Source organism: Endocarpon pusillum, assembly GCF_000464535.1.
Source record: "Endocarpon pusillum Z07020 unplaced genomic scaffold scaffold5164, whole genome shotgun sequence".
NCBI lineage: Eukaryota > Fungi > Ascomycota > Eurotiomycetes > Verrucariales > Verrucariaceae > Endocarpon > Endocarpon pusillum.
The window spans coordinates 1-12,389 of NW_006916486.1; the positions used below are offsets into that span (position 1 = coordinate 1).

Genomic DNA, 12,389 nt, shown 5'->3' on the forward strand with positions numbered 1-12,389 from the left:
TCTAAGGAAGTCTATAAAGCTTTTATATATTTCTGTATAACATTTTAGCTATCTTCTTTAAAGTTGTGCCTTCTTCTATAGCTATATAAAGAATATAGTAGTATTCTTTACTTAGCTAATTAATAACTACTAGAATAACATTATAGTCTTCTAATATTAGTAATCTTTTATAACGAAATCTATTAAGATATCCTGTTAGAGGCACTTAGGAATCAGAAGAGGTTATAATAAGCCTGCAGAAAGCTAATACATAAGTTTGGTCTTCTTACAGATATAATAATTCTGTAAGAATTTCCTAACTAATATATATTTATTTAAGATATAGTATTTATTATTTGTAATAGCCTTTCTTGTCTTTGTATAGCCTGAGTATCTAGTCTCTTTACTTTTATAAATCTCTTAAATTATATTTATTATTATTGCTACTAGTATTACTAGTTTTTCTTTATATTATAGTACTTCTTCTTTGTCTTTATAATTTTAAATATTATATCTAAATATTTTCTTCTTTAGGTTCTTTATTCATTTTTCTATCCTAATTATGTTAAACATCTTATTAACCTGATTCTTTTTCTTTATCCTCTTCTAAAGCAGCAAATCTTCCTCCTCTAATAACGCCTGTATTATCAAGATCTTTAGGTTATCTTTTACCTCTTTAGACAGTATGTCTAATTATAGAAGGGTCTAATACAGATTAGGATCCTCCTTTACTCTTAGGATCTTAGTTTCCCTTTGAGTTAATATATTAGCTTTTCTGTTAGCAGCTCTTAAGTGATATCTAATCTTGAAGTTATATTAAGATAACAACTCTGCCTAATATGCTTACTAACGTGTTAGCTTCTTTATTAATATAAAATACTCTAGAGCCTTATAATTTGTGAGTATTTAGATAGGATCCTTTTCTAATAAGTATAGCTTTAATAACTATTCCTTAAAATAATAAATAATAGCTAGTAGTTCCTTATTATAAATCGTGTAATTACGTTTTGCTAGTGCTATACTTATTAAGAAGAATACTATAAGATAGAGTTCTTTATTCTTCCTTTATTATAAGAGCACTTTACTAACTATATAATTACTTATATTATACTTTATAATTATCTTCTTCTTAAGATTAAAATAAGTAAGAACTAGCTCCTTTGAAATAAGGTCCTTTAGGGCCTGAAACGCCTTAGTATAGCGGTTATCTTAGGTGCGCCTTATATTCTTCTTTAATAGGTTATTTAGTAGCCTTACTACCTTATTAAATCCTAAGCAGAATTATTAATAGAAGTTAATAAACCCTAGGAATCTCTATATTACACAGACATCTCCTAGGTTAGGTTTCTCTTACTCCTGAATAACTTGTATACACTTTAGATCTATCTAAATGCCTTTTAGAATTATAATTAATCTAAGATACTTTATTAAAAGTGTTCGCACTATACAGCGAAGGGTGTTCCATGTGACAGGAACTATTCAGAGGATGTGTTTCAGAAGCTTGAATCCGAGAAGCAAAAGCTGCAACAGGCTCTTCGGGCTCTTCATGCGCATCAATGCCAGGACGCTCAAGAGGCTGAGAGTCTTGAGTGTTCGCACTGTACAGCGAAGGGTGTTCCTTGTGACGGAAACTATTCGGAGGATGCGTTCCAGAAGTTAGAGTCAGAGCGGACTCGTCTGGAGGCTGCTCGTTCTCGCGCCATTGCGGAGGTGTCGCGCTCCATTGCTGAAGCGGCGAGTTTGGATCGGCGCATCGCGATGATCGCTCGGGAGGCTCGTTCCTTGGAGCAGGAAGAGCTCGCTCAAGAGTCGCAATCCAATGTTGTCGGGGTCGACACCCTCGACGAGCAGGAGTTGGCTGCTCTGATGTCTTTTTCGCCTGGTCCGGGTTCCGGCGGCGGTAATTCGCAAGTGTCTCAGGGCTGAGGTTTGTTTCTGGTTCCCATGTATTTTCTGAGTCTGTGTATCCTGACCATTTGATCAGATAATAGGGTTTTCCATCGATGTCTTGTTTGTCCAAGACTTTTTCCACCTCGTACTCTTGGTCCTGAGTTTCATCGTCTAGTTGGATTTCCGTGGGTCTTGCGTGTTCCTTGGTGCTGGTTCCAACAATGAGATGTGGAATACCGGGTGTATCCTCATCTTCGCGGGTAGTTGCAGTTCGTACTTTGCCTTTCCTAACACTTTCTTGATCGGATATGGTCCTAATTTTGTGTAGTCCAATTTCGAACTTGGTCGTTTAGTCTTGATGTTTTTTCTCAAAAGGTAGACTGCGTCCCCCTCTTTAAAGGTTGGTCCTCCCATCCTTTTAGAGTTGTGGTATATCGCAGAACGTGTTGCGATAAATTCAATGTCTCTTGACAATTCTTGATGTAATTCTTTCATCATTTCCACTGTCATGGATGCTTTTTGCGCTATTTCGTGAACATTTCTTGCTGGTCTCGTTCCAACTGGTTCGTATCCATAATTCGCATAGAATGGTGACATTCCTGTTGCTGCTGTGCTGCTATTATAAGCAAATTGAGCTAACGGTAACAACGTAACCCAATTATTTTGTCTGTAGTTGACGTAGCAACGTAAGTACTGTTCCAGTGTTTGGTTGATCCTTTCTGTCTGACCATCAGTCTGTGGATGATATGCTGTTGACAGTTTGTGTTTTGTTCCAATTTGATCCATTAGTGATTTCCAGAATTTCGACGTAAATAGTTTATCTCTGTCGGAGATTATCTCGGATGGCATCCCATGGTTTGCATAAACGTATTGCAAAAATGTGTGAGCCATATCTTCAGCTGTCGAAGATTCAAGGTATGGTATGAAGTAAGCATATTTCGTAAGTCTATCAGTCGAAGATTCAAGGTATGGTATGAAGTAAGCATATTTCGTAAGTCTATCAGTGATGACTAGAATGCTGTCGTACTTCACCTTTGTTGTTTGGTCCTGCGATGGTGGTAGCTTCGTAATGAAGTCCATTGCTATCGCTTCCCAGGCTCCCTCTGGTGCCCTTGGTGACTGCATCTCCCTATATGGTTTATATCTTGACTGCTTTGTTTTCTAATATGTGTCGCACTTGTTTATCTATTCTCGGACGGATTTGTTCATTTGTGGGAAGTAGTACAATCTTGAAATCCGTTCAAGTGTCTTGTCAATCCCTTGATGTCCGGCTGGCATTTCTTCGTGATACCGACGAAGTATCGTATCCTTTGCAGAGTTGGCCACATACACTAGTCCTTTGTACAAGATCAGCCCGCTGTCTTGTATTTCGAACGCTGGGTAGTTTTCGGGTTTCTTTTTGATTTCCCTCGCCAATCTGTCCTTTTGGTACGCCCTGATGAGCTGTCTCTCTTGATCTTGATCAGAGATCGTGAAAGTAGCTGCAAGCACTGAATCGTTATATCTCATCGATCCGTCTGGGTTCAATCGCAGTATTGATCCAGGTGGTGCTTTGGTATCCTTGGAGTGGTCTACGCGTCTGCTGAGCGCGTCTGCTTTTGCATTGTCATTCCCTTTCCTGTAAGAGATCTCAAAGTTATATCTTGACAATGTTTCTGACCATCTGACCTGTCTCCTGTTGAGTTCCTTGGTCGTAGTGAAGTAGAGTAGATTCTTGTGATCTGTGTATACCTTCACTGGGTACTTGGATCCTTCCAAATACACACGCCATTCGTCGAATGCTGTTACGATGGCTAAGAGTTCCTTGTCATGGATCTCGTAGTTGAGTTCCGCTGGAATCATCTTTCTCGAGTAGAAGGCAACTGGCCTTAGTCGTCCTTCGTCGTCTGGTTGACTTATGCACATTCCTATGGCATAGTCTGATGCATCTGTTTCCAGGACTATTTGCCTCTCTGGGTCAAATGTCGCAAGTATGGGAGCGGACGTGAATCGTCTCTTCAGCTCCTGGAATGAAGACTCTGCTTCTATTCCCCAATGGAAGGGTTGATCTTTCTTGGTCATCGAAGTCAGTGGCGCTGTGATCTTCGAGTACCCTTCAATGAACCTCCTGTAGAAGTTCGCGAATCCGAGGAAAGATTGTATTTCCTTAACATTCTTTGGTTGAGGCCAGTCTTGTACTGCCTTAACCTTGGATTCGTCCATCTGGATTCCACTCGTGGTTAGGATGTAACCTAGGAACTTCACTTTCTTCTTGTGAAATTCACACTTCTCTAGTTTGACTAGGAGATGTGCCTTCTTTAGAGCACGAAGCACTTGCTTCACATGGCTCTTGTGTTCCTCTTCTGTTTTCGAGTAGATAAGGATATCGTCGAGGTATGCCACGGCAAAGATGTCTAAGAATTCTCTCAGGACATCGTTAACCAAGGCTTGGAATGTTGCGGGTGCATTTGTCAACCCGAATGGCATAACGAGATATTCGTAGTGGCCATACCGTGTACGAAACGCGGTCTTCCATTCCTCTCCTTCCTTCATTCTGACCAGATTGTATGCTCCCCGTAGGTCGAGCGTTGTGAACCATTCTGCTCCGCGAATCCTGTCGTGGAGTTCTGAGATAAGTGGTAACGCGTATACCGATTCTTTATCGTGATTGCGTTTAGCTGTCTGTAGTCCACACATAACCTCAACTTTCCGTTAGGTTTTGGTGCAAACAGTATCGGATAACCGGCTGGAGATGTCGAAGGTCTGATGAACCCTTTCTATTAGGTTTTCATCTAGGTACTCCTTTGTTTCCTTCAATTCTCTTTCCGAAAGTCGGTGTCCACACATAACCTCAACTTTCCGTTAGGTTTTGGTGCAAACAGTATCGGGTAACCGGCTGGAGATGTTGAAGGTCTGATGAATCCTTTTTTGAGGTTTTCATCTAGGTATTCTCTGGTTTCCTTCAAAATTCTCTTTCCGAAAGTCGGTATATCGGTTTGAACACTGGTTTGGTTCCAGGTTCCAAAGGTATCTCATGGTCCCAAGGTTGATGTTTAGGCAAGGCTGTACTTTCCTTGTCTTCCTCAAACAACTCCTTGAATTCCTCGTATTCTGGTGGGCAGTTATCGAGACTGTCCAAAGCTTCCGAGGTCATAGGTCGTATCCATACGGCCTTGGTGAAGTGTGCCTGTGTGTCAGGTATCCCACACTCACAATCGTGGAACGTCAGCGTATGTGACTTCCAATTGATCACTGGGTTGTGATATGTCAACCAGGGTTTTCCTAGTATGACGTCGTGTTTGATCTGAGTGACATCCATCACTATTTCTTCGTGATGATCCTCGATCTGCAATCTCAATGGTTGCGTTTCCGTGGTGATCTGACCTTGTCCTTCTTTGACAGGTGATCCATCAGCTAGCCTTAGCTGGTAAGGGTTCTCTTTGTCCCTAGTAGGAGTTTGATTCCGAAGTACATACTCTCGTGAGATGTAGTTCCCTGTGGCTCCTGAATCCACCATGATCTTTGCCTTCTTGTCGTTCAGAAGTGCGTGTAATATCATGTGTCGCGAGTAACGTGCGTCTAGCATCGCGATTGTTTGTGACCTTTTTTCGCGTCCTTTAGGTCGTCTTTTCAAAGGACTTCCTAGTTTTTTGACTCTTTTGGTGCCTTATGGGTATGCATTCCCGTGATCTGGCATCCAAGTGTCTCGTGGCAAGGAGTTCGCACCTCCTTGATGTTTACCACTAGGTGAATGTTCGAACTTTCTCCTTTCCTCCTTGGTGTAATTCCTGAAATGTGTATGTCCCTCGTATTCTTCATGGTAGGGGCATGACTGGTCTTGCTCTGCAAATGTCAGCACAACTGGCGACAAACCAGGCGCTGCGCAACCGACTTGCGCAGGCAGTGGGACGTGGAGAGAGGGACCAGGCTGCCAATACGGGCTGTCTTGAAGGTCTCGCCTGTCTGACCCTTGATGTGCGTGAAATTCGCTTTTGTCATGGTCCGGGCATTCCTTCTTCTTGCAAAACTCGATCGTGAATGCTTTCCCTTGTTCCTTAGGTATTGCGTCCGGATCATATGCAACATGTTCGTGTTCTGCTGCTAGTCCGCAGTCTTGATCAAAGCATTCGGCTCTTGTCCACAGATTTGTCAATAATCGGACATAATCTGGTTTCTTGATTTCCAAGACCTCCACATAGCTCTTCATAGCTTCGGGTCCTGGTTCTTCATCATCATTGTCTGCTTCGTACTCTGGTTCATCATCATTGTATGTGAAAAGAGCATTAAGTGACTGATGTGACCTTGGTTTCCGTGGGTACCACCCTGCACCATCCTTGTCGCTTGAATGTACAACGCAGTTGTCGTCGTAACAAGCGGTCCAAGATAACAGGTTATGTGATGTTTCAGGCGTGCTTCTCCTTAGCTGTCCCTGTGATGTTTCCTTAGGGTCGCCTTTCTTGCCCATGGATTTCTTGTCTGCCCAGTTCTTTCTTTGGGGCTTATGACTTTCTTCTTCCGGAATTCCTTCTGTAGCGCCCAACTCTTGATTCTTTTTACACTCTTTGGCGTAGTGGCCAGGCTTTCCGCACATTAGGCATAATCCTTTTTTGCGTCGCTCTGTCCATTGTTCTCCAGAAACTCTCCACTTGCTCTTTCCATCCCAACGTTTCTTAGGTGGTCCTGGTCTTTTCCCTTTCTTGGTTGCGTCCAGGTCCATTGGCATACTTCGTCCTGCAGGGTAATGCCCTGGGGTTCTATGTTTTGGACGTTGTGTGTTGGGATGGTATCGTACTGGAAATGCGATGTGGTTTTTCTTTTGGCCTTTTTCGAGTTGTCTTTCATAATTCCGGTTGTCTATTTTCGTCCTTCGTCGTCTGGTTGTCTTTTCCCTTTCTTGGTTGCGTCCAGGTCTATTGGCATACTTCGTCCTGCAGGATAATGCCCTGGGGTTTTATGTTTTAGACGTTGTGTGTTAGCTTTGTTTTGTACTGGAAATGTGATGTGGTTTTTCTTCTAGCCTTTTTCAAGTTGTCTTTCATAATTCCGGTTGTCTATTTTGATCGCAATATCGAGCCAGGGTAGCTATTCGGTCGGTGGGTCAATCTCGGATAGAGGATCTTTCACTAACTCCTTTAGTCCTTCGTAAAAGATGGCTGCTAGTGCGGCATCCTCCTAGTCAACTCGTGAAGTGATCTAGTGAAACTTGGAAGCGTAGTCTGCAGCGGAGATCCCTTCTGCCTTATGCGCAGTAGGTCTCATTTGGCTTCCTTAACTGTATCCACGTCCCTATATACTTGTTTGATCTTGACTACAAAATTGGCGAAACTGTGAAAGATTTGTTACGTATCTGGTTCTTGATCCTCTAATGCTTCCTTAAGCTTGTCCTTGAGGTAGGGTTCAAATCAGTCATGTGCGGCCCCTTGAAGAAAGGTAGCTATATACAACACTTTCTTTTTATCTGTGTCTACTGCTTGTGCATAGAATAAGAAGTTGATTCTTAGTTGGTTTAAGAATTCTCAAAGTCTCTTCTAGTCTCTATAGAAGAGATCTGGTGGTGCAATCTTGAATTGTGCGTTCCTTCCTTAGCCCTTAATAGTGGCGGTAGGTCCTGAGGCTACTAATATAGTGTATGCCTTAGGTGACGTGTATAATATCTGTTTAACTGTACTTAGTATTCTTAAGAGTGATAGTCAAAGTATTAGGGCTTAACTAGCTAAGACAAGTCTTAACTAGAAGCTAGGTCTAAGTGGTTAGTTGGGTAGAACAGGGGGTACAGTAATAGATACAAGTATGTCTTAAACTTAGGTGTAAGTTGATAACATGAGTTAACTACGAAGACTATGAAACTATCTAGGAAATGAGCGTGCTTATATAGAGTAGGAGATTCGTGCTCAGAGTTGATCATCCTGATCACGTCTGAGCATTGCTCATGAGTGCTCACCCTGATCACCTCTGATCATTGCTAATGAGTGCTCACCCTGATCACCTCTGATCATTACGTTGTCCAGGTCTGACCATGTGTGTAGTTCAGGGTCCAGTCCTGTCCAAGTCTGTCATAGTTTCTTCGCAGAGTGTCAGGCAGCTCCGTAGTGCCTGTCGGTGCTCTTGGCGTGTTCACGTGCTGTAACACTTTATGCAGGCTTAATCTAATATGATTTGACTCTAGAGAGATATATTAATCTTCTAAGAGGGCTAATTGGCTGTATTTTATATGTGTAATCCTTACGTTTCTACTGCTTCAAATTAGTCAATTTACACCGCATTTTCGCTTCTAATTTCCCTGTACGGTACAGCCAATTGTACTTAGATCCACACTCTCTACCACTGTAGCTATCAATCAACTTGCTTCTCTACGCACTCTGCACAGCAGGTTGAAAAGAAGCAATATGAATAGAACCGTCATGGAAGTGGTGTCCATGACAATAAGCTGTAATACATCACAACACCAATCATACTATCTATCTCGATAACTGCTTAGGAAGTGCCAAAAGGCTGTTAGAATCTCAGGGGAGTGCAAGGGCAATAGAACAGCAGGGTATCAGTGGAATGATTTATTAAGCGCAGAGAACTAGAATCTATCTAGAGAGAAGAGAGATCTAAATACTAAGAGGCCTTTGTGCTATAGAAGAACGTAGAACGTTCTCAGCAGCGGCCAAAACTAGGCAGCTATCAAACAGGGCAGCTGCCAAACAAGGAAGCTGCCAAACAAGAGAATGATCCACCAGAGTCCTCCTGGCCCTCATACCGTGCGTAGGGCTCGGCGGTCATAACAAAGGCTTGATCCATAAGTTGCAACCGAATAGTAGTATGTGTGAGCTCAGCTGGGAATTTGTGTATAGATTACTATTGTAGAATCGTTGCCATTGCACTGCCATTTCAGGTTAACCTCACTCGATCGGGTATTGCGACGTTGTGGAATGCAACCTATCCTTCTTCCTCTTATGCTTCCTCCCTCGTCTCATGCGGGAATGCAGTAGAGAGTGCCCGCATAGTCGATTGGCTCCAGTTTCTCAGACTCGGTGGTAGAAGTACTTACTTACTGAGTCAGAACTATCCCGAATTATTGTACGAATGAGTGTCCGGATGGACCAAATGAAAAAGAATTGTGCGTAAGAACTGATGAAACAATGGGATGAGTTCTTGTTTTCACCACATGCTCTTTACTATCTTATCCCATCTATCCAGTCTCGTAGATAGTTATTAGTTGTCCTTAACATTGGTCGACCTATTCCACCGACTTTTTTTCTTCACATTGTTTGACAATTGAGTCTTTTGGTTAGAACAACAAGACGGCAGGGATGGGATGACGGTTTCTGGAAATTAACCCTCAAAATTGGATTTACCGAGACTCTAAAGTACCATGGGCGGCAAATCTTGAACCTTCACCTGTGATTCTTCAACACCTACCACTTGTCATCGGGATCCAACTCATTTCCCCATCGGTACCATATTCCCGCCAAGACAAGGCCTGGCATATAAATTCGTAAGGAAGGCATCACATATCAGACCTGCCAGCCAGTCGCTTTATGCCTTCTCTTCTTCCGCTGTTCTTGCCGCATCTCCCAGAAGTGGAAGCCTGCCCAGAAGAGAAGCGTGACAACAGTGAGAGGCAAACTGAGGATGAGGTATATTTGCAAAGGATTGAGATGGGCGTAAGGATTTGGGCCCTCTGATTTTGAATTGTCTGAAGCGTTCGGTTGGAAAATACTTGTGCTCATGAGTGTCTAAGAAGGGTAAACGTGTGCGGTCAGCTTCAAACATAGTCTTGATTTATACCGAACAACAATGTACGCTAAGGTACGGATTATTGTCGTACTGTACAAAAGAGGGCTTACCACAAGAAAATGGTGACCTACAGAGGTAAATGTTCCAGGTAGGAAGAACAAGGTCACAAGCGTGATGACCTTCATCGAAACGGTTTCGATCTTCGTTTTGCGAGCAATATCATTCATATCTTCGGTCATCGTGAAGATGCTCTTTGTTGAATACTTGTTCGCTTGAGTGTTTTGGTACTCGAGGACGTTCCGTAACTGATAAAGTTTTTAGCCTTTCTGCTTATTTTGAGGGCATGATCCGCCTTACCAAAGTTTTGCGGTCTTCCAGGAGACGCAGCAATGTTTCAAGCCTCAGGATTTGTGAATTCATGTCACTTTCTAATCCTTCCAGGGTGAACTCGAAACCATCAATCGCGCTCTTGCAGCTGTCCACCAAATCTTGCGGGAAACCCTTACGCCTTGGGAGCGATCTATAATATTGTCTCAGTTGAGCAAGAACGCTGATGTTTTGTTTCAGAACCAAAATAGCCTCATTGACTTTCTCTGCAATTTGGTGAACTTTTCGCAACTTGCCAAACGAGAAATCTCGATTTTCATCATCAATTTTGATATCCGTCGATGCTAGCGGAACCTCTAGCTCCTTGTCATCGTCATCGTCGTCGTCGTCGTCGTCATCCGGAGGCAAGGGTTGAGAGACTGCAGTACCTTGGCTCATAAAAGTCTGAGGAGTGGGTAGTTGTTGCTTCTTGACTGCTGTGGGGGAACTCTTTTCCATCGATTGACTCTGTGTCCAGGAGAACATTGAAAACTTGGATCTCTCCGTTCCCCCCGTATTGGTGCGCGGTTTTGGCGAAAACTGCTCCGTATCTGTCGCAGGAATTATGGGCACACGAACAGGCGCCGAGAAGGCCCTCCGAGTCATTTGTTGGAATTTGTCCTCAAGGTAGTTAATATACCATCGCCAATTTTCGGCTGACCAGCCACAAAACATGAGGTGTATCTCTAATGATGCCTCGAAGGCTCGGTCCATTGATTTGAAATCTGACTTATCCAGATGCCCCTGATCACTAGTCGCTGATTCGATTCGTCGTTTCATAAGTCCATCACCTTTTACGACGACCCAACTTGTCTGTACCTGCTTCATGTGGAATGAATGATGGACAGCGCAATGGCGAATAGACCATTCTTCGGAATCCGATGGCTCGACAGACTTCAAATTCCAACAGATTTGATAGTCCCCCACAACCGAACGGGCTGTAGGAGCTTTGTTCGGCAAACGCTCATGCAATCGTGTTTTGTGACGAAATCCACTGAAGTAGAAGTCCTCAGCGTTTTCTTGAAAGCCAAAAGGAAAGAGAAAATCAATAAATTCAGGTACAACCTGAAGGTGTGAGAAGGATAGCATGAGCATTTCCTGGGAGATCTTCAGCCTATCCCTAGAATGGGCCGCATGCAAAAACCTAGAAATAGTTCATCAGTTGTGATAACTTTGAGGCAGAAGCTTGGGTGTTACTTACAAAAATCTACAACGATGGCCATGTCGACTTGGGCAAGGAAAAAGCCCCAAATGCTCTCTCAACCGCTGCACACTGCCAATGCAACTCGGCCAAAAATCTAGCTCATTGTTTAAAATTGAGCGAAGTTGCCCGAGGGGGATTTTGGACGTACCTTCTGCATTATTGCCCAGGTCTAGGAAATCTACTTTTGCCTCGGTTTCTTCAGTGAACAATCGATCGGCATGCTCCTTCAATCGGTGACCGATAGCAGCCAAAGCGTGAATGTCGAGGGCGTGATCCCCCAGCTTTCCAGTGCAAATCTTGGCGTTGCTGTACCAAGCGAGAGATGCTTCCATTTGGACCAAGATTAGGAAGACAGGTCTGTCAATTCAAAGTGTGTCGCGTTACTTATATGGAGCAGACCGGGACAGGAGAGCCAGCTAGTCTTATAGCAAATTGATATTCCTTCAAGTACGGAGTACGCTGAAACTTTGTGTAGCTCTAGACAGAGGCTGTGACTCAAATCCATGTACGAGGCAACGAGCCCCGCCCATCCACAAGGCTGTGTGGGCTGTGTCTATCCTCATGCCAATAACTACCAGTTGATTGAAGAAAACGCCTCTGGTCCACAATGTACGACCGCAGTAGAGTGGCAGACATCAGAGATAAACATCGTTTTCTGTTTACCATTTGCTGCTTCGCTTGCCATGATTTTCACCCAGCCTAGGCCTTCAACGTACTCGCCCCATTTGAGAAGGTTAGGTTCTCGGTTTGCGCAACTTCAACAAAGCATTCTTCTCGTCCTGCACGACGTCAGAACGATAATTGCTCTAAGGATTGAATGAAGCCGACTGGGTTTAGGGCTCTAGGCACCCAAAACCTGAATTCCTCGCCTTTTCGCTTCAGAAAGTTAGCCGATCGTCCGGTTTACTTATCGGAAAGCCACATGCCTTGACATAATATTCATAGCATTCTCCCCATTTTCGGCACAGGAAGCTCTTGATGATTTCCTCATCAAGTCGATAATGATTGATATAGTCGAAACGCCAACTGGCGTCCTCAGAAACCGGCTCAGGCATAATTGAGGCTCAAGTGGGGCGACTGGATTTCCGGCCCGGGCGTGTTGGCAGTTTTTTGCAGGAAGAGTCTGCCTTGCCGTAACCTGTTGGATCTGCACTCCACACTAAAGGGCCCGATGGCCCAGAAAGGAACTTTTACGAAGTACTACTAGACTTGACTGTCACAGCCACCAAGACACCCATTCAGCGAG

General features: G+C 43.5%; 4 protein-coding genes across 4 annotated transcripts; all 4 read right to left on the bottom strand.

The window, feature by feature from the left end:
- Positions 1-1,393: 1,393 nt before the first annotated feature.
- Positions 1,394-2,949, bottom strand: EPUS_08766 (uncharacterized protein; the record flags this gene model as incomplete). The annotated part of the gene is made up of 2 exons (XM_007806193.1): positions 1,394-2,078; positions 2,147-2,949. 2 exons carry the CDS (start codon positions 2,947-2,949, stop codon positions 1,394-1,396), a joined length of 1,488 nt encoding a protein of 495 aa, XP_007804384.1.
- Positions 2,950-3,054: 105 nt separating this feature from the next.
- Positions 3,055-4,545, bottom strand: EPUS_08767 (uncharacterized protein; the record flags this gene model as incomplete). The annotated part of the gene is made up of 1 exon (XM_007806194.1): positions 3,055-4,545. The coding sequence occupies one exon, from the start codon at positions 4,543-4,545 to the stop codon at positions 3,055-3,057; it is 1,491 nt and encodes a 496-aa protein (XP_007804385.1).
- Positions 4,546-5,515: 970 nt separating this feature from the next.
- Positions 5,516-6,571, bottom strand: EPUS_08768 (uncharacterized protein; the record flags this gene model as incomplete). The annotated part of the gene is made up of 1 exon (XM_007806195.1): positions 5,516-6,571. The coding sequence occupies one exon, from the start codon at positions 6,569-6,571 to the stop codon at positions 5,516-5,518; it is 1,056 nt and encodes a 351-aa protein (XP_007804386.1).
- Positions 6,572-9,350: 2,779 nt separating this feature from the next.
- EPUS_08769 (uncharacterized protein) lies at positions 9,351-11,475 on the bottom strand (the record flags this gene model as incomplete). Its single annotated transcript, XM_007806196.1, has 6 exons — positions 9,351-9,572; positions 9,684-9,878; positions 9,931-10,683; positions 10,759-11,083; positions 11,141-11,237; positions 11,292-11,475. The coding sequence occupies 6 exons, from the start codon at positions 11,473-11,475 to the stop codon at positions 9,351-9,353; spliced, it is 1,776 nt and encodes a 591-aa protein (XP_007804387.1).
- Between the last annotated feature and the right edge of the window lie 914 nt (positions 11,476-12,389).